The 18,941-nt window shown below is 55.1% G+C and overlaps 1 protein-coding gene across 2 annotated transcripts; it reads left to right on the top strand.

Annotated features, from left to right (window-relative positions):
- Positions 1–708: 708 nt before the first annotated feature.
- On the top strand, positions 709–16,124 carry LOC106000501 (cytochrome P450 26B1). Of its 2 annotated transcripts, XM_013035779.1 has the most exons (6): positions 709–912; positions 4,387–4,611; positions 12,787–13,062; positions 13,297–13,452; positions 14,896–15,180; positions 15,577–16,124. In XM_013035779.1, exons 1-6 carry the CDS (start codon positions 709–711, stop codon positions 15,967–15,969), a joined length of 1,539 nt encoding a protein of 512 aa, XP_012891233.1. In that variant the 3' UTR covers positions 15,970–16,124. The 2 variants fall into 2 exon arrangements, with proteins under 2 accessions (XP_012891233.1, XP_012891234.1); XM_013035780.1 differs by lacking the exon at positions 4,387–4,611 and having other exon boundaries at positions 15,577–16,034.
- Positions 16,125–18,941: the final 2,817 nt, after the last annotated feature.

Below are 18,941 nucleotides of genomic sequence, written 5' to 3'. Positions count from 1 at the left end.
CTCGGGGCCCGCAGCATCCGCCTCGTCACCTCACCCTCCACGCCCGCCTCCGGGTGCCGCGGCGACTCGGGGGCCTCCGCCGGGGTCAGCCTCGAGACGGTGCGCTCGGGCCTCGCCACTCGCCTCAACTAGGGAGTCTTCTCTCACGCCCCCCAAATTTCTGGGTTCGTTGGAATTTTTGAATTCAGAACTTTTTTTCTTTTCCAAGTAGGAATTTGGGGGAGATTCTTTGGACAAATTGATTGCACTTTCCGCTAGCTCTCGGTCCCCCGCCTTCTCCTCTCCCGAGCCAGGGGAAGGGGCTTTTCGAGAGAGGGGCTCCTGCTGGACAAAGTTTTCCAAAGTTTCCCGCGTGTGATGGTTGCGGGGACAGCAAATCCCCCAGCTTGATTCAAGGCTTCACCTCATCGCCCCCTGAGCAGCCCCCCACGCCCGCTGTAAAGGAACAAACAAACAAACAAACAAACAAAGTTACACCTCCAGTCTCCTTCTGTCTCCCCCTCCCACCCCACCCCGCTCTCTCTCTTCCTTTAGGCAGTCTCCCCACTCACCCCTCCGATCCCTTTCCCCGCAGCCCCAGCCTCCTTCCCCGTGGCGGCTGGAGGTGCCTGGACCCCCGGCCACAGCCTCCCCTCCCTCGCCGCCCTAGGCCGGCCCTCCCCTCCCCCGCCGAGGCCGGCACAGCCAATCCCCCAAGCGGCCGCCAACATGCTCTTTGAGGGCTTGGAGCTGGTGTCGGCGCTGGCCACCCTCGCCGCGTGCCTGGTGTCCGTGACGCTGTTGCTGGCCGTCTCGCAGCAGCTGTGGCAGCTGCGCTGGGCTGCTACCCGCGACAAGAGCTGCAAGCTGCCCATCCCCAAGGGCTCCATGGGCTTCCCGCTCATCGGAGAGACCGGCCACTGGCTGCTCCAGGTAAGGGCGCGCTTGCTCCGCTGCTCTCCGGGGTCCGCTAACTGCGAGCGCCCGAGCGGACGGAGCGGCGGACCGGCCAGGGGGCGCCGGGAGCTTGAAAGCACCGGTCCCCGCCCCGCCCCTTCCCTTCTCGCAGCTTGGGTTGCCCGGGTTTCCCCTGCCCGCCTGCGGCGGGGCTCAGAAACCGCAGGCGCCTGGTGCGCGGGCTCACAGGGCTGCTAAGAGGGATTCCCGGACCGGAGGGGACTCCCAGGATTGAAGTGCCTCGGCGGAGGGCGACCCAGCGGGGCTGCGTGGAAGAAAGAGCCCCGGGGATTCCTTGCGCAGAGCGAGTCCGAAGGGGCGTCCTGTTCAGAGCCTGGTTGTTTTTTTTTTTGCCCCCTCTTTGCCCTGCAGGCCCCAAGTCACCTCCAGCGTCCTGGGTTGTAACGGGGGCGCTGGGAGTCAAAAACTGTCCACAGAGTTGGACCCGGGAGGGCGGCTAGTGGCAGCTTGAATCGCCCTCTTTAAGAGCAGAGCTGCATTCCGGCTGTGTAGCCGTCTGCGCCAGGTTCAGATGCCGTGGTCCGCGGTCCGCGAAGTGTGTGTTTTGTGGCGGGAGAGGAAGAAGTTAACCCAAGGAAAATGAGAAGCAAGAGACCTGAGGGCTCTCAGGTTTCGGGGGGGGGGGAGAGGCTCTATTTACTTATTGGGTGGGGATAGTTTAGCAGAAAAGAGAACTCGGGAGATGTGTGTGGGAGATGCAGTGCATGTGTGTGTGTGCACGCGTGTTATTAGACACCATACGACCCTACTGTGCTGGAGATACTGGGAGTCGGGCGCATTAAGGGCCAGGCCCAGGTAACAGCAGATTAACCTGGAGTTAACCTCATCAAAGGCTAGACAATCGCTTTTGCCATTTGATACACACCGGATTTTTCCGGGGGGGGTGGCACCTCTGGGGGTGATCACGGGAAGTGTGTTTTGGGTATACGTGTGTGCGCACATTTGTCCAGTGGGTGGCAGTTAGCAAAAGCTTGGAAACAAGACAACCCGGACACGGGAAAGGTGATGTGAAAGGTGAGCGCTGGGACCTGTGGGTTTAGAGGTATGGAAGCTTGGCTTGAAATTAACAGACGCGTGCAATCCGTGCGCGCGCTCACACTCAACCCGCCCCGCCCCGTCCCGCCCCGCCCCGCAGGAGGCCAAGTGACAGCCCGGCGAGGGCGAGAAGGGGGACTCGACGTTCCTCTACCCTGTGGTCTTTCCAGGTCACAGAGTTGATCCATCTCTTTGGGGGGTTGTTTGTCCAATGGGGTGGGGTTCACTTCAACCAATCGGACTGTGCCCTCGCAAATGAATCCCTAGAATTTCTCCCTGGCCACCACATTTAAAGGGTTAACTGCGGGGTGGTCTAGGCTTTCGGCCGAGAATTTAGAAAATAAAATAATTCACACTGGCAAGGGCTCCCGCTTGGTGAGAGCTGAACTGCGGAATCTGCGGTCGGTTAATGCCCCCACCCCATCCCGTTTCCTGACCTTTCTCCGATCCCCCGCCCCAAGGCTCCTTGACCTTCCTCCCCGTCCCTCCCCCCCCCACCAATCCCACTAGGACGTCTGGAGTGTCTGCGTCCAGCCCGCACCAAGGTGGTGGAAGCGCCCGGTGCCGCCCCGTCCGTGCGCCCTGGGGCACTCTGGATCCTGCGGCGGGAGTAGTGGGCCGTGGGGGAGGGGGAGGGGTGCGGGTGGAGGGGGCGGAGGGGGTTAACGCTAGCCCTCTGAATCCCAGCGTTATTTTTTTCGGAGTCATTTATCAGATTTTACGGGGGGACCTCCAAGGGCTCTCCGTTTCCACTGAGCGCCATCTAAACAGAGCCCAGGGCTAAAAATACAACATTTTTGTATAAATTGGACTCTCGGCCCGAGCGGCCGCCCCTATGAAAGTCCTCTTTGTGAAGACTGTGGAAACGGCGGACAAATAACTCTTTATTAATGCCACAAAAAACGCACTTTAATTATAGTTAGGCAGATCAGAGGCGGGGGTGGGGGGGCGAGGCGGTGGCGACCTCGGAAAATTCACAACCCAACTTTTGTGTCGAAAGAAAAGAAAAACAGAGGAAAAGGAGAGGAGAGACGGAGAGTCAGACGGAGCGAGGGAGACGGTGAAGCAGACGGCAGGGAACCCCGTTCCTCAATCCGCGCCCCCCCCTCCGTCGCACCCCACCTCTGCCTTGCTTTTTCTTAAAGGAATAGGCGCCGTCTGCCGGGGCGTCGCGGCGGGGCCGGCCCGGCAGTGGGGCGAGTCCCCGCGGCCCGGCCCCCCTCTCGTCGGCGCGGGAGTTCCCGGCTCGCTCCCGGTCGCGCGCTGGGGCCGGAGGCGCATGTGGAAAAGCGATTATAGGAATCCGGGTTCTGTAGAGTCACTTTTCGCTGGGCTGGGTGAGGTGTGCACATTATCTAGCTGCAGAATAGTTTTCCGTGGAAAGTGAGCAAGGGGACCGATCCAGGAAAGGGGGAGCCGAGTTGTTCCCTGGGGGACCACCACCCCGGTCCTTAGGTCCGGTTCTTAAGGCTGCACAGGTGGCGCCCCTCCCCTTCTCACCGGTCCAGCCTGGGCAGGAGAAGGGTTAACCTGAGCTGGGGTGGCCAACGCCGACGTCAAAGGGGAGCGAGACGCCCCCGCCCCTCTGAGGTCCCCTCGGTTTCCGGTACCGACGCTCGGCGGGCTCCGCCAGCGCTTTAGGGCTCAGGGCTCCGGCCTGGGCCCCGCGATCCTCGGCCCGCGCGGGCCGCCGCGGACGTCGGGGAATCCTGTTACCTGTGAGGGGAACCCCGCCGGGTCCCACCCGCCCCGCGGGAAGCGCCTTCCGCCTCGCTCCCGTTCCAAACGTGCAGGCGGTGACGAAAGTCCGTCTCAGTGATTTCCAGGGCAAAATACGTTAGGAAAGTTGAGGCTCTCCGTCCCCGGCCCCTCCCTGCAGAGCCCTCGGAGGGCCGCGGGGGGTACCCACGCGGGCCACACCGGAGAACAGAGGAAACTCCACTCCCCCGTCTCTAGTGACCGTCTCTGGGCACGGACCACTCACCGCTATAAATAATCCTTGGCCTGCGGCCACCCCGCGGGGTCTCGCCAGCCCAGGCATGGCCTGGAGCCTGGAAATATTTATTCCGAGAGGCTGCGCAGCCCGTGGGGGAGGGGAGAGGTGGGAGACGGCGGCTTTAGCTCCAGGTCGAGCGGGCAAGACACCTTCTCCTTCCCTAAAGCCATGACTTAAGAACCGCGTTCCCTGGGTGTCCTCGGGGCTCGCATTGTTTATTGTCCTCAAGGCCCCACTTCCCAGTTCTGTGCACACTAGGGAAAAATAAAACCCACGTGAGTGAGTGTCTGTGTGCGTGTGTGTTGGGGGGAGGGAAGGTGACCGGTGTCGGTGTCCCGGCCTCGCCGGCCCTGCGTGAGCCCTGAGAGAGCAGATTGTCTTGTGCGTGGCTCCCGCAGGGCTCCGGCTTCCAGTCGTCCAGGAGGGAGAAGTATGGCAACGTGTTCAAGACCCACTTGCTGGGGCGGCCGCTGATCCGAGTGACGGGCGCCGAGAACGTGCGAAAGATCCTTATGGGCGAGCATCACCTCGTGAGCACCGAGTGGCCGCGCAGCGCGCGCATGCTGCTGGGCCCCAACACGGTGTCCAACTCCATCGGCGACATCCACCGCAACAAGCGCAAGGTAAGGGCTCGGGACTCTTTTGGGCCATGCAGCTTCCGTCTGGGTAAGTCGTTCACCGAGACCAGGGAAGCCCCCCAGCGCCCTTTGCGCTCCAAGCCTAGAGACTCCTCTGTCTCCCCTCGCCTAGACGGCCTTGGCCGGAATCCCCGGCCTGCAGAGGCCTCCCCCGGGGCTACCCTCTCGCTGGCTAACCGCACGGCGGGCATCACCAGGCCCCTGGGCGTCCCGATTGGGGATGGCTGGCTGGGACAAAGTGTAAACGCGCGGGGTCTGCCCACGCTGGTCCTGGCAGTGTGTCACCGAACTGGAAAAAGAACGGGCGGGGCGGGACAGTTGGCCCGCGCTCCCCTTTTCGCCACGTTACACCCCGGGAATTGGGAGGGCTGAGCTTTTTCTAAAATAAAACCTGGACCTCCTGCCACAGGTGGCTTTGGAGGCAACGCAGGCGTGTGCCGGGGGGAGCAGGGGACACCGCGTGGGCAGCAGTTTGGGGGGGGCTTGCCTGGGAGAGGTGTGGTGAGCTTTGGGGTCCGGCGCCCACCGGCAGGGCCGTGGGGGTGCGCACGGAGATCACGGCGCACCTACCTCTCCTGAAAGAGGAAGCGAAAGTGGGTGTTTATCCCGTGGATTTCCCGAGCGACTGCAAGAACCACGGAGGAGGCGGCGAGCCGGCGCGCTCGGAGCGGTTCTCCCCGCCCCCTCCCTGCGCTGCGCGGCGGCCGCGGCGGCGCGGAGCGCGGGCGGCACGTGCTGTTTGAACTGCAGTAACCCGAAAGCTGAGCCGGCGGGCGGGGCGCCGGCCTGCGGGCTTGAAGCCGCCAGAAGGGAGGCTGCACAGCTTCTCCACTCAGTTTTTTCCACTGGGTCAGAGCACTCACTCTTCCTTTCCTAAGAAAGAGCTGGGGGCCTCTCACCTCCCAGAGGAGTGAGCGCAGGGCCGGGGGAGGGGAGGGGCAACGGGGGCGGGGAACACCTTCCTGGAGGCGTCTGTACTAGAGGTGTGTTCACAAAAGCATCTCCTCTCCTCCTACCCCCGAGCCACCCTTGAAGGGTAATAATTCTCTGTGGTAGACAAAAGAAGGAAAAAATCACACAGGAATCTGGTATGCATGTCACCCCTAGGAATCTCCTGATAAAGCAGGTATTTCAGAAACTGGAAGGCTGCTCCCAGAGGCCTCTCTAGTCAGTCTCACTCAGAGCTGGAAGCAGTTACCGCAGCATCCTCAAGTTGTATTAACTGGGTGGGGGGAAGGGGGCAGAGGGGGGAAGAGTACAAGATTGGAGGCTGTAGGGAGCTTGTACAGAGATTTTTTTTCCCCGCCTTATTCCCTGGGACTCCACCATTTGGAATGATCTAAAGAGTGAATGATCTAAAGATTCAGGAAGCCAGCTCCAAACCAAGTGATTACTTTCCATTTTGTTCCTACAGAAGCTTTCAAACTGAAGGGGACACTGAGGTTTAGGTTGAGTAGACTTGAATAGGTCAGGCATCTAAGAAAATATACTGGGATGGGAGTGAGGTGCTCGGAGGGAAAAGAAGGCTTAGCCAGGACCACTTGAGACCCCCCCCTCCAGGGGGGCAACAGTGTGCAGTAGGCTTTAGAGTGAGGCTATTGCTTTGGAGTCTCACCCTGCCTTCAGATCACCTATGTGATCTGAAGCCAGAGATTTGGCTTATACTATGCATTTGGAGGTGAGGGGGTAGAATAGATGAACAGTGCCAGAGAAATACACAGGGTGAGAAGAGATGGAGTCAGGGTGAGACCAGAAACTGAGAACAGGAGAGAGGGATCCAAGCTTCCCCTTCTGAGCTCCTGGCTCGAGCATCTTTGAGTTGAAAAATCACCAGGAGCCGGTTCATCCTGCCTGAGGGCAAGAAACAAGTGCAGAGCCCCTTCTGTGTTGTGCCATTGCTGTGTGTGTGGGTCATCTGAGTAGTCAACTGGACAGTGGACCTCTCCCCCATCACATGTCTCCCTAAGTGATGACCTATAATTCTGAGTTTACTGGTGTATGTAGAGGACCTTGCATTACAGGCAAGCAGGAAAGTTGATCTTTGCCTTCAAGAAGTAGAACCTGGCAAGAAGATAGGTAAAGGATACACAGAGACCTTGTTTCTGAATATCCATACAGTCCTGGAGAAAATAGCCATTCTTTGGACCCAAGGCCAGCACTATGTAAGCAGGGTTTGGGGCTGCTGGGTACCATGCACATTGTAGTTCACCCTGCAATCAGGGACCTAGCTGGAGAATGTGCTGCGGGGCCAGACCCCAGCCCAGTTTGGATGTATGTGCAGGAAACAGGCCCAGGTGTGCAGGGGCCTTGGCTGGCCAGGAACTAGAAACGTCAGTGTTTCCATTGGGGCTGGTGACCCACCCCTTCTCTGGGAGGTCTGACCAGATGTGTAGGGAGGGGGCTCCTCACTGCCATCACTGCACTCCAGGTGTTTGCCCTGGCTGCCCTGGTGGTCTACAGCCAGAAGGGGTGGGGTTGCCAGGCAAAAATCCAGAAAGTCGTGCCCAGTTTCATAGTATCACTTATGGAAAACCAGGCCTGTGTCCCTACAGCCAGGGCCTCCTGCTTCCTCTCTTCTCCCTCATTTGCAGTGGAGAGTCCTGTCTGTGAAGGAGCCTATAGCGACATTGGAATGTTGCCCTAGAAGAGTAGATGTACTCTGCTTTGGAAGAGGGTTGGCAGAGACTTTGGGAAGGGAGCGGGGGTACTTCTGGAAGTCTCAGATGCCAGTTTAGGGCAGAATTGGGTGTTTCCTCTTTTTATGAAGATAGACCTTTGCATTAAAATGAGTAGCTTCAATATACTCCAGACCCAAAGACTATCTCAGGAACATCTCAAGTGTTGTATTTAGCCTTGGAGTGGCTAGAAGGTGAAGTGAACAGGCTTTGGCAGTAGCAATCAAGAAGCCCACCTACTCACTTGCTGTCCTTTACTAACCTGGCCTTGGGTGTCCATCCTGGAGTGGGGATGAGGCTGAGAGTCACTTCACTTCTCTTAGAAACCCAGTGCATACTAGGCTTTATGTAAGGATATAGATGCCATGAGATACCCCAGCAGAAGGGCAAAGCCAGGAGTACCCATGATTAAATAGAAACCCATACCTGATTCTAAAGGTCCTTTGCATCCAATTCATATAAGCCTCTGTCTGCACAGTCATATCCAACAGGCTCAGTTCAGGGCAGAAGCTCCAAGCTGATAAGGTGGGAAGGTGTGTGGCATGGATGGCAGCCCAGTCACTAGGAGCTCAGCTCCAGGACAGTCTTTGTTCTATCAGCCCAAGTCCTTCAATCAAAAGTTACTGTAGCACCAGTAAGTGAATCTAGTGGATGCTGGGGTGGGGGTGTGCAGGAGCGGATCTCCCTGAAGGTTAGCTGGGGGAGGAAGCTCAGTCATTTGCCAGGGTATCTGGGAGTGAGCCTCTTGCTGGGCTGGTGGGAGGGTTAGGCGTGGGGGGGACCCTCCTCCTGTTTCCCTTCCTTTTTGTGTTCTTCTCCCAGAATGGGGTGGGGTCCAAGGCTGAAGTGATGATGTGTTTGCTTGCTTTCCCAGACTTGGAAGGCAAATATGGCCATGGCTGATATTGAGAAGGCTTGCTGGGGTCTACTCTTGTCCTTAGCTGCCCCCCTACCCCCTACCCCCCCTCTCTTGTGCCAGTCATTGCATGCATTCTGAGTTTCCTAGGCCTAAAACAAGGAACTCCAGGGACCTAAGAAATGCTAACAAACTGGAATAGCCAGAAGAGATGGCCTTACCCTTAAAAGCAACATAGAGGAGCATCCCCTCAAGTTTTGGATAAATTCAGAGCCCATGAGGACTGGCTAGCAGTGCCACAGGGTTTGGAGTGGTGAGCGTTTCAAAGATGCTACCAAGTGTGGCTAGTTATGACTGGCCTCTGGAACCTCAGCAGGGCCCTTTCCCCTCTGGTTTTCGCTTTCTAAGGGGATTTTCTTGTGGCTGAAAAACAGCTAGGTAACCTTTTTCTAAATGGAGGTGGCGGGGGGGGGGGCAAGCAAGTATTTGCAAATACTGCTTCACCTTTTCTACCATCTGCTTTGACAGCCCCATGTGGAGGACTGGAGCAGTGGGGGTGGCATTCAGCTCCAATAGACTTAGGGAAGGGACAAGCACAGGGTGGATAAAGGGACTGTCTGAGTCCTGCCCTCCCAAGGAGAAGTGAAGCCATGGCCCAGTGGAAATGCAGGCAGCTGGATGGATGACGTCCTCGCTTGTCTCCCTCCTTATTTGAGTATAAAGTACACACACCTTGGCGTCACCCCTGTGTGGATGGATGGCTGCCTGCCTTCTGTTATTCTTTCCACTCCACAGGCTGAAGCTCCGGTGGCCTGCCCAGGCTCCCATCCCTCTTGGGCAGCTTCTTCCATTCCTCCCAGTCTGAGTCACTGGCCAAGCAGTGGGCTCCCTCTCAGCCTTTGCCCGCTCTTGCGGCTGCCCATCCATTTGTCCATCCCTCCACAGCTGCCAGCAGACAGTGGGAGGTTATCTGACCACACGGGGCTGTGGTGGCTCACAGAGAGGCTCCCAGCTCCCAGAGGCACGGGACAAGAAACAAGAAGGCAGAAAGGCCTGGTTGGGGGAGAAAACATTTTTAGGGAAAAAAAATGATAGCTTAGAGGGTGCCCCTAGACCCTTGCTGTTGACTTAGCTCTCATTCTAGAGAGTGTGAGACCGGGGCTGTGGGCTCTGGGAGAAAACTGTGGAGGTTGAAGAGTCCTTCAAGACAGATGTCCTTCAAGACAGGAGCCCATCCTCTCTTGTCCTTGCCCTTATCCCTGTGACTCCCACAAAGTCCCCTGAAGACCCTCCTCTCTCTTCCTCCCCCAGCACCAACCCTGGTACAAAGTCCATACCTTCACTTCCCTCTGCAGGGCTTTGCTTGTGTCTGGACTGGTTCCCAATGACCTTTGTCTGGTATTCTTGGCTCACTTTTGGGAATTCCAGGGAAGCCCCAGAGGGAAACAAAGCAATCCAGGCTCTTGTGATGTCTGTGGTCAGGGCAGCAGCTCTGGGGGCTGGAACTCTTCCTCTCTTCACACGGAGCCACTCCCAGGCACCTTCCCAGCGTGCCCTAGTCCTGACCCCAGCAGGCAATGGCATCAGACCCAGCACACCCTGACACAGCCCTGGGCCTCCCTCTGCCCTGGCCGGCACCTCCGCCTCTGCCTGTCCTTTGTGGTGGGCGGTGGTTTCTGGGCTGCCCAGCTTGGGGAAGTGCCCTCGTTGTTAACCCTGGGCACAGACCCAAAGATGATGTCCTGGAGACTTCCCAGTGCCTGGGAGGCCCTAATGCCTGTAGAACAGCTGGGCTGGAGTCAGGAGCATGGAGTTGGTGGCCTTAGCAAGGTCGATACTCTGTCACCTGCCTTTCTTTGGCTTCTCATTTGGGGGGTAATTTTTCTACCTTAGGAGGATTCTGTGGAGAAATGGGGGACAGGCAAATAGAAAGAGACCTCAGAACCCCGTCATGAGACCTGTTGGGAAATTCAGCCCTAGAGAGGCAATGACCTGCTGGCAGTCTCTTGGCAAGTCCCTGGTCTGGCTAAGCGCCCCAGTCTTGTCTTTGGTTTTCTTTTGAAGAGCCACAGCCCAAAGTCCTGCAGGTTCAGAGTGGCAATGTGTGCCTGGTCTTGCTTAGGACCCCTTCCTGCTAGAGGGCCAAGTATAGGCTTTCTGGCCTGGAGTGCTTTCTTAGTTCCAGGTCCTCCTGGATCCTCTGCCTTCCCAGGTTGTCCCTGTCCTCCTTGGCCCCTAAACCAGGATTGTGATTTAGCCAGCAATCGCTAGAGGGCGCAGGGAGTGCAACCTGTGGGGCAGGCAGGGCTTGTCAGTGTCCTGCATGGGCCACTCCTCAGAATTGGAAGGCCCTGGTATGCTCCCATTCACAACCCTGATATGGCCCTTTCTGGGACCCTGTAGCCAGGGTGGGTTGTCAGTATGGAGAACTGGCAGTCACTCTCCAGATTTCATGTGCTTTTCTGGGTACTGGCTATTTTGGAGGGGGTCAGTATCTTCTTGGAAAAAGTGTTCAGGTGCTCTGTGGGTTGAAAGGAATCCCAGAGGTTAATTGGTTCAAGCTCATCATTTTTTTATAGATTAAACTCAGGGATAGGGGACTTGGCCATGGTCACACAGTTAATTACTGGAAGATCCCTGGTTAAAACTCAAGTCTCTAAGTGCCCAGTCTATCCTTTATTTGGCTTTGACTCCGGTTGGTCTTTGTGAGTATGGCCACTGCACTGTACCCCATCTATGTATACATCTTTGGGCTGAGGTCCCCTGTGCACTGGCAACCTTGTCTCTTCCAGGAGAGTACCTCTGGTACCCTGCACTGGGCTGGCCAGTTCTGGGCTAGGGTAGCCTGCTTATACTCTCCTGCTCCACCATCAGCCTCCCTGCTGAGGCCTGGTCCCACCTCCCTGCCTTGCTTCTTGCTAGGCCGGCTGAGCCCCCGTGGAGCACTTTGCACTGGCCTCCAGCTCTCTTTGCTGTTTTGTAAAGGCCCCTAGTTGGCTGGGTTCCACTCCTTCTCCTTAAGACTGCCTGATCAGGGGCTGATTCTAGAATCCTAAAGGCACCATAGTAAGGGGCTGAGGCACCCAGCACTGCCTTTATGATACCCTTCTGATGGGAAATAGCAGCTGAATTCCACCTAGAAATACTCTGAGACCAGTACCCCCACCCCCAAAACAAAACAAAGCAAAACAAAAAACTGGGCAAAGTGTGACTGATTCTTCCAGGCCTGAGTTGATCTAGGGACCCTTCTGTCACCACCCTTCTACCTTTCAACTGTCCCTTTGTGGCAAAAGTGGCCCCAACAGAACAGTGTGGGAGTCTCTGCCCCTCACTGGCCTCCCTCCCCCTCTCTGCCCACCGGGAATTTCGGAATGAAAGTGCTATTGTGTGAGTCTGGCTGGGCCACTGAAGGGCCAGCACTGTTATTCCTTCTAACCAGCCCTCCCATTAGCCATGCAGGGCCCAGGCCAGGAAAATGTTACCTTTTCCTCCTCAAGCTGACTGCAGGGGAAATTCTCACATTTACAGTTTGTGTGCAGGTTGTTTTTGGGGGGCAGGCAGGGAGGGCGGGCGCGTGCATGTTGTTTGTACAGGGCCGGCGGGGGCTCTCTCCTCTGCACTGCCCCGCCTCTCTCTCTGCCTTCCCTCCTTGACCTTTTCCTTGGCTACAGTGTGGGGGTTGGACACCTCTGATTGCTCTGGACCCTGTGGGGAATGGAGGCTGTTGGTTATTATAAGTGAGACCCAAAAGCTGTCAGTAAATAAACTAACATTCTCCCTCCCCTCTACGTAGAAGGTAGCAGTGTGAAAAACATGTGCAGGGAATAGGGGGAAGGGGATGTGGAGCCAATCAGGAGGGCTTGAGGCAGGGAGGTGGAAACAGGGATTCCTTGGGTATTAAGATGGCCCTGGAAGATTAAAACAGCTTCTGTTTGTGTTTGCAATCTTTGGGTGTGGAAAGCCACTGCCTTCATCCCCCTGCCTCCAGACTTAACTGCACTGAAGACATTTTAATTGCACAGCTGTTGAACCCCCTAGAATCGCCACCTCAGTGTTGTTTCACAAGGCGTGAGGACAATTTTGGTTCCCAGAAAGTCCTGCTTGTGCACTAGCCTTCCCACCAATGGAACAGAAGGAAAGCCACTTACTTCCTGCTTTCTCACCTCTTCCCTGTCCACTTAATCTATACCTCACTGTTGACATTTCTATCCTGGGTTCTGGAATGGATCCCTTTATCAGAAGGGATGCTAGTCCCAAGTCAAACTCCTGTAGGACTCCCTGTAGGGTGGGATAGCTATAACCCCTGTGACTCAAAGGCAGCTGAAGGACCTTGCAGTTCCTGAGACTTTGCCATTGTGTGCAGACACACCCTTCTGGGGGCTGAGAACATAGATGCCAGCTCAGGCCACCCTGCGAATTACAAGATGAGGTCTGACCTTGAGTAAAAATGCTTGAATCATGTTCTAACCGTGTCCTTCTCTGCGTTCCTTTCAGACCCAGGGAGTAGGACAGGGGTTTAAAATAGGGGGTCCTTCCTGGAAACCTCTGGTGGGAGGAGTTGAAGATGGAATGGTTCCCAGGCTGCAGTCATGGGATTCATACGTCACTGCCAATGTCTCTGCTTTCCAGGTCTTCTCCAAGATCTTCAGCCATGAGGCCCTGGAGAGCTACCTGCCCAAGATCCAGCTGGTGATCCAGGACACTCTACGTGCCTGGAGTAGCCAGCCGGAGGCCATCAACGTGTACCAGGAGGCACAGAAGCTTACCTTCCGCATGGCCATCCGGGTACTGCTGGGTTTCAGCATCCCTGAGGAGGAACTGGGACACCTCTTCGAGGTCTACCAGCAATTCATGGAGAATGTCTTCTCCTTGCCTGTGGATTTGCCCTTCAGCGGCTACCGACGGGTGAGCAGTCAGGACCTAGGAGGAGAAGGAATGGGCTTTCCACAAGCTCACCCTCGGGGAAGGGGTGCTGACTGCAGAGGCGGGCAGACAGAACAGCAGCACATCAGCAGAGAGGAGACATGTCAGTCAGGGGGTGGTGGTGGTGGTGCAGACAAGAGCTTTCTCCAGGCAATCCCCAGGCTCAGATGGGAGCCCACCCATAGCTGGATGGCTGACGGTCCCGTCTTTCCTCAGGGCATTCAGGCTCGGCAGATCCTACAGAAGAGCCTGGAAAAGGCCATCCGGGAGAAGCTGCAGTGCACCCAGGGCAAGGACTACTCAGATGCACTGGACATCCTCATTGAGAGCAGCAAGGAGCATGGGAAGGAGATGACCATGCAGGAGTTGAAGGTTGGTGGGATCACTCCTGTCGTGCCCACACTTTGTTCTGGAGCTTCCTTTGGGGTGGAGGGGTGTCTGGCCATTTCCACCTGCTCTGGTCTACCTGTGAAGATGCATGGAACCACCCTCCTCTGCCCATAGCACGAGACATCTCAGGACTGTGCACACCATGTGGGTTCCCACAGTGGCCAGGCTATAAATATGCACTTGGTCTTGCCCACAGCTGTGTCTATTGTTTTTAATAAGATGCTGGAAATTGGTCCTTGACTCTCTGAGCAGGCTGTGTCCGTGACTTGCTGACAACTTTGCCCTTGAAGCTTCTCCCCAAAGTTCACCTCTCAGTCTACTTCATAGCCCTAATCCTGGAAGATTACCTAAGGAAAGGCAGGCCCACAAGGAAGCCACTTGCTTGAGGTCAGCCCTAGCCCTGGGAAAATTTAGACCTAGCTCAAGCCCCTCCTCTAACTCCCCACCCTTTCCCAGTTGGTAATACTTCATGTGCCCAGCCTAGCTGGGCTTCAGTCACCTGGATCATTTACACAGGGCTCAAGCAGGCTTCCCTTCTACCTTGTCTGGCTTCCCTTCCAGCTGGCTTTCCAGGTGTTCACAGAGTCTCCCTATAAATGACGCCTTACCAGAGGCCTCACATCCCCATGGTCTTTGCTTTCCCATACCTTAGTTCTAGCGCTCCCCTCACCCCCTCTTTGGATTGGGCAGCCAGAAAGGCTGGGGCAACTTCCATTTTATAAGAAGTCTCAGTGTCATGACAAGTAAGGGACCCAGGCCCTTTTATCCTCTCTCTGGACGGAGCACATAAATTTGAAAAATGCAGGGATTAAAATGAGGTAACCCATCAGGGCCTTTCCATGGAGCCCTAGGGCCCAGTGTGCTGCTTTCTAGCTAAATCTGAAGGATCTTCTGAGTTCTCCAGGGCCACCTCCCCATAATCTACTCACTGTAGTCTTCTCCTAGGCATTCATAACTATGATCCTGGGCTGCTCCATTCTCTGCCTACCCCTCTAATAGTGTATCTCCTGGGGATAGAAGAGGGAGTTGGGGTTAGGCTGGGATTTAGAGTCCATTAGCCACTGCTCATGCCCACATAGCTCTCCTGTAATTGGTCTCTTTTCTCCCATGAGCTCACTATACTCGGTGGGGCTGTCCGGGAATCAAGCAGTGAATGAGAAGGAGCTCTACATAAAAAACTAACAGCCTAGTGATTCTGCCCATAGCAGTGTGTTTCCTGCCTAGCCCGTGGGTCTGACGGTGCCCCTTGGGTCCACAGTAATGCCAGAGCTCCAGCATGTGAGACTCAGAGGAGCAGAACTGGCCACAGGAAGCAAAGAGTCTCTCTTTCTCTCTTGGCCGTGGCCCTGGGGACACCGGCAGAATGGGCTGTCCTGATTGGCTGTCTCAGATGGCTAATAACATCTCACCTCTCTGCCGTGGCAGGATGGAACCTTGGAGCTGATCTTCGCAGCCTATGCCACCACGGCCAGCGCCAGCACCTCGCTTATCATGCAGCTGCTGAAGCACCCAGCGGTGTTGGAGAAGCTGCGTGAAGAGCTGCGGACCCAGGGCATCCTCCACAGTGGTGGCTGTGCTTGCGAAGGCACCCTGCGCTTGGACACACTCAGTGGGCTGCGCTACCTGGACTGTGTAATCAAGGAGGTCATGCGCCTTTTCACTCCTGTCTCCGGTGGCTACCGCACTGTGCTGCAGACCTTCGAGCTTGATGTGAGTCTGGGCCCCATGGGGCTGGGGTTGAGAGGATCTGATCTATAAGAAAGATGCCCCTTGGGTACCATGCTGTGACAGAGAGAGAGAGAGAGTGAGAGAGAGACAGTGCTTGATTGCAGGGAGCTTAAAGCCCAATGGGAAAGAAGTAACTCCAATGAAGAGTGGGATGAAGCCAGCCTCCATTCATATGTGAAGTTACATGTGACATGCATACACAGGAGGCTGGACTAGCATGTGGAGAGGCTGACTATATCTAGGGGTCACTGTGGAGTACCTCTAGGGAGAGCAGTCTTGACAGTCTGGGGACTGGAACAGACAGGTGGGTCTGGGCCCTCTCCTGGTCTCCTTTGGTTCTCACCTCTCCATTCCCTGGCCCTCCTCATCTTCTTCCAGGGTTTCCAGATCCCCAAAGGCTGGAGTGTCATGTACAGCATCCGGGATACCCATGACACGTCACCGGTGTTCAAAGACGTGAATGTGTTTGACCCTGATCGCTTCAGCCAGGCACGGAGTGAAGATAAAGATGGCCGCTTCCATTATCTCCCATTTGGTGGCGGTGTCCGAACCTGCCTGGGCAAGCACCTGGCCAAGCTGTTCCTGAAGGTTCTGGCAGTGGAACTGGCCAGCACTAGCCGCTTTGAGCTGGCCACCCGGACCTTCCCTCGCATTACCTTGGTCCCTGTCCTCCACCCAGTGGATGGCCTCAGCGTCAAGTTCTTTGGCCTGGACTCCAACCAGAATAAGATTCTGCCAGAGACAGAGGCCATGCTGAGTGCCACAGTGTAGCTGGGCTCAGGGCCTCGCCCTGCCTCAGCCCAGCCTAGTAGAGGCGGGGTGACAGAGGTAGAAACCTGTGTGTGGGAAGGGCTGGAAGAGGAGAGCAAGTATCCCCATAGTTGCCCTCCTCTGCCCCCTACCCTGGCAAATCCTCCCCAAAGCCAAAAGGGTCCCATCTTTCCCAGAAGCGGGTCCTCCCCTTGACGTCTGCTCTCTCCAGAGTCTCCCCACTTCCTCCCCTTCTCCCCCAGCTTAGCTCCCGGAATAGGGCCTGGCTGGGGCTCTGCATGCCCGTGACAGTGTTAGTGCCAGTTGGCTTGCTGCAGTGTGTGCTTGTGATGTTCTGAACAGTCCCTTCTGTCCCTTGTGTTGTCCTTGGTGGCCAGGTGATTGTACTGGGGAGGGAGAGAGCACCCCCCCAACTTTCTTTAGCCCCCTTGCCACTCTCTTTTGCTATGGCTCAGTCAGTGCCCACCTGCTGTGGCTGCCGGAAGCACAGCATGCTGGGTAATCCAACAACACAGGCAAATCTGGACAGGGAAGGGGTTGCCACTCGTCTGGAGAGCACCCCTACCTAGAGCTGCCAGTTTGGACATTCAAAATTGTCTATTGCTGCTACTTGTTCTCTCCTTTGGGGTTCAGGAGCCCCAGATGTGTTCCCCAGCATCCTCCCCAGTGGCCTGGGAAAGCAAGCTGCCATCCCCATCTCACCCCCCAGGAGAGACCTTCTCCTAGGGGGCCACTTCCTATAGGGACCCAATGACATCCCTGGCTCATGCTCTCCCCAGCCCGTATTTATTCACTGATCTTGGCCAGCCTGAGGTCTGAAGCAAACACATTTTCCATCCCTTAACTTCCATTCTAGCAGTCACCAGAAGGACTTCTAGGAATGAAAAGGAGGGGATCTCTGGTCAAACACCTGAAGACCCCCTGGCCCAGACCTCGTGGGCTCTAGACAAATGATTTTGTTTAAACCTAAAAGCTGAAATGCAGCATCTCTGCCTGGTGTCCCCTGGTGGAGTTAGGGTAATCGTCCATTGCCTCCTCCCTCTCCTGTTAAAGCCCTGTTCATGTGGATTTGGAGACTGCCATAATTTCTGGCTGGGCCACTGTTCACCCAGTGCCCTTTATGCCACTCATGAAGATGGGGAAGGATACGGGTTCATTCTGATGGGGCTTGAAGACCTCCATCTTCCTTTCCTTAGTCATACCCTTTGCCCCTAGACCTTGGAAAGATGTCCTTGAAGCCCCTCCATCTCTATGCCACTGTCTGCCAAAGCCCAGCTCAGGGGAGTGGGGAGGAGATGAAAGCAGGGGGAGGTAAGGTAGAGACAGCCTCCATCAGAGCTGCCTCGGGCCCTGTGTGGTCTGTAGACACTGTGGGAGGGAGGCTGCAGGAGGAGCTTGGAGGAGTATGTGGGATTTGTCAGAAGTGATTTGGTTGCAGATGGGCCAGTCAGGATGACTGGGTGGAAGAGGAGTAGCTCCTGCCCCTGGCATTTGAACGTTGGCAATTTGGAATGCCTCCAGGTAATTATTTGGGGGGGGTCCTTTGGTAAGTCTCTAAGCAATTTTGTCTGTTTTTAGATTTTTTCTTTGTTTTCTGGGTTTCTCCATTCATCTTTTAATATGATTAATGCAATGAATTGTTTTTACAAGAAAAATGAATCACATATGGAGTAACTCAGCACATGGAGTATCGCATAAGGAGGAACTCAGTAACATGCCAATGTGGAGCAGCGCTCTGCTGGCTCAGTGTCATGTGTCATCTCCTCCACCAAGGGGGGACTCTATAGGAATGAGGGCTCATTGTCCACAATGTCCTGTCACTCTAACTCCTAAAGGTTTTTCCTCCTTCTCCTTTTCTTCCCCGTCCTCTTGAACTCAAGGCCTGAGCATTGTCCCTTAGCTTTTTCATTAAAGGTGGGTGCTCTACCACTTGAACCACACCTCCACTCTTGACTCCATTCATGGTTAATGGGAGATAAGACTCTTACAGACTTTCCTTCTCAAGCTGGCTTCAAATAGTGATCCTTAGATCTCAGCCTTTCGAGGAGTTAAGATGACTGGCATGAGCATTTAATTGCTTCCTTCTTTTTTTCACTACTAAAACAGTATGGAACAAATATTACTGGCAAAAAATAGCTTGGAATTTTAAAGAAATTAGTGAAACCCCTTAATCGCCCTCCCCAATTCTGAAAAACAGACCAAATTATGTGAAGACTCAACAAAGCACACAAAATAGCTGTAGGGTTCTCTAGAATTTGTTACCCCCCAAAAAAGTCCCTTTTTCCTTAAGCTGATTCCACTTGCCCTGAACCAACTGTTGCAGACTGAGTGTGCAGTGAGGCTGGCCTTGCTGAGGGGCAGGATGCTGTGGGGGTGGGAAGTCCCTGTGGTCTTTCCTTGGGAGCAGGCAGCTTGGGAGAGGGCAGAGAAGGAAGAGCTGAGGGAGATCCCTGTGAAGGAGGAAGAAAGGTTAGTTTGCCCAGCTGGGTCTCAAAGGCAACCATAGGAAGGAGTAAAAGCTCTTGCCTAGCTGGCAGGATTTCATTGTTTTAATGTTTCCATTGATCTTCTGCCTTGGGTTCCAGTCTTGGTGTTCCTGTGTGTGTGTGTGTGTGTGTGTGTGTGTGTGTGTGTTTCTAGTGGTAGCATTAGTTGAATGATGTTTGCTCACTTGCGTTTCCTAACTATTGTAACTTGATATTAAAAAAGAAAAAAGATGAAACACCCACAAAACTCCTCCTGACGGGCTTGCAGAATGAAGCACTTTTGATTTGGGCGCTGGCGTTTATGTTCTGGGCATCATCCTGATCCTGCCCAGATTGCTCTAATATTATTTTATACACAAAACTTTTTTTCCCCATAAATGTTATAATTTTTGTGTCTGTCTTTATAAACTATTATAAGTACTATTTTTGTTATAATTTCAAAATAGATATTTAGTATAAAGTTTTTGCTGTTAAATATTTGTTATT

The sequence above is a fragment of the Dipodomys ordii genome, unplaced genomic scaffold (assembly GCF_000151885.1).
Source record: "Dipodomys ordii isolate 6190 unplaced genomic scaffold, Dord_2.0 Scaffold220, whole genome shotgun sequence".
Lineage (NCBI taxonomy): Eukaryota > Metazoa > Chordata > Mammalia > Rodentia > Heteromyidae > Dipodomys > Dipodomys ordii.
Note: the sequence above shows the minus strand (reverse complement) of the source record. Positions and strands in the feature narration are given on the sequence as shown.

Excerpts from the sequence above, each read along its gene's own strand:
- LOC106000501 (XM_013035779.1), top strand. The coding sequence starts at position 709 with ATGCTCTTTGAGGGCTTGGAGCTGGTGTCGGCGCTGGCCACCCTCGCC. Across the intron at positions 4,612-12,786 it reads TCCACCGCAACAAGCGCAAG|GTCTTCTCCAAGATCTTCAG; the intron begins GTAAGGGCTCGG and ends TCTGCTTTCCAG. Across the intron at positions 15,181-15,576 it reads TGCAGACCTTCGAGCTTGAT|GGTTTCCAGATCCCCAAAGG; the intron begins GTGAGTCTGGGC and ends ATCTTCTTCCAG.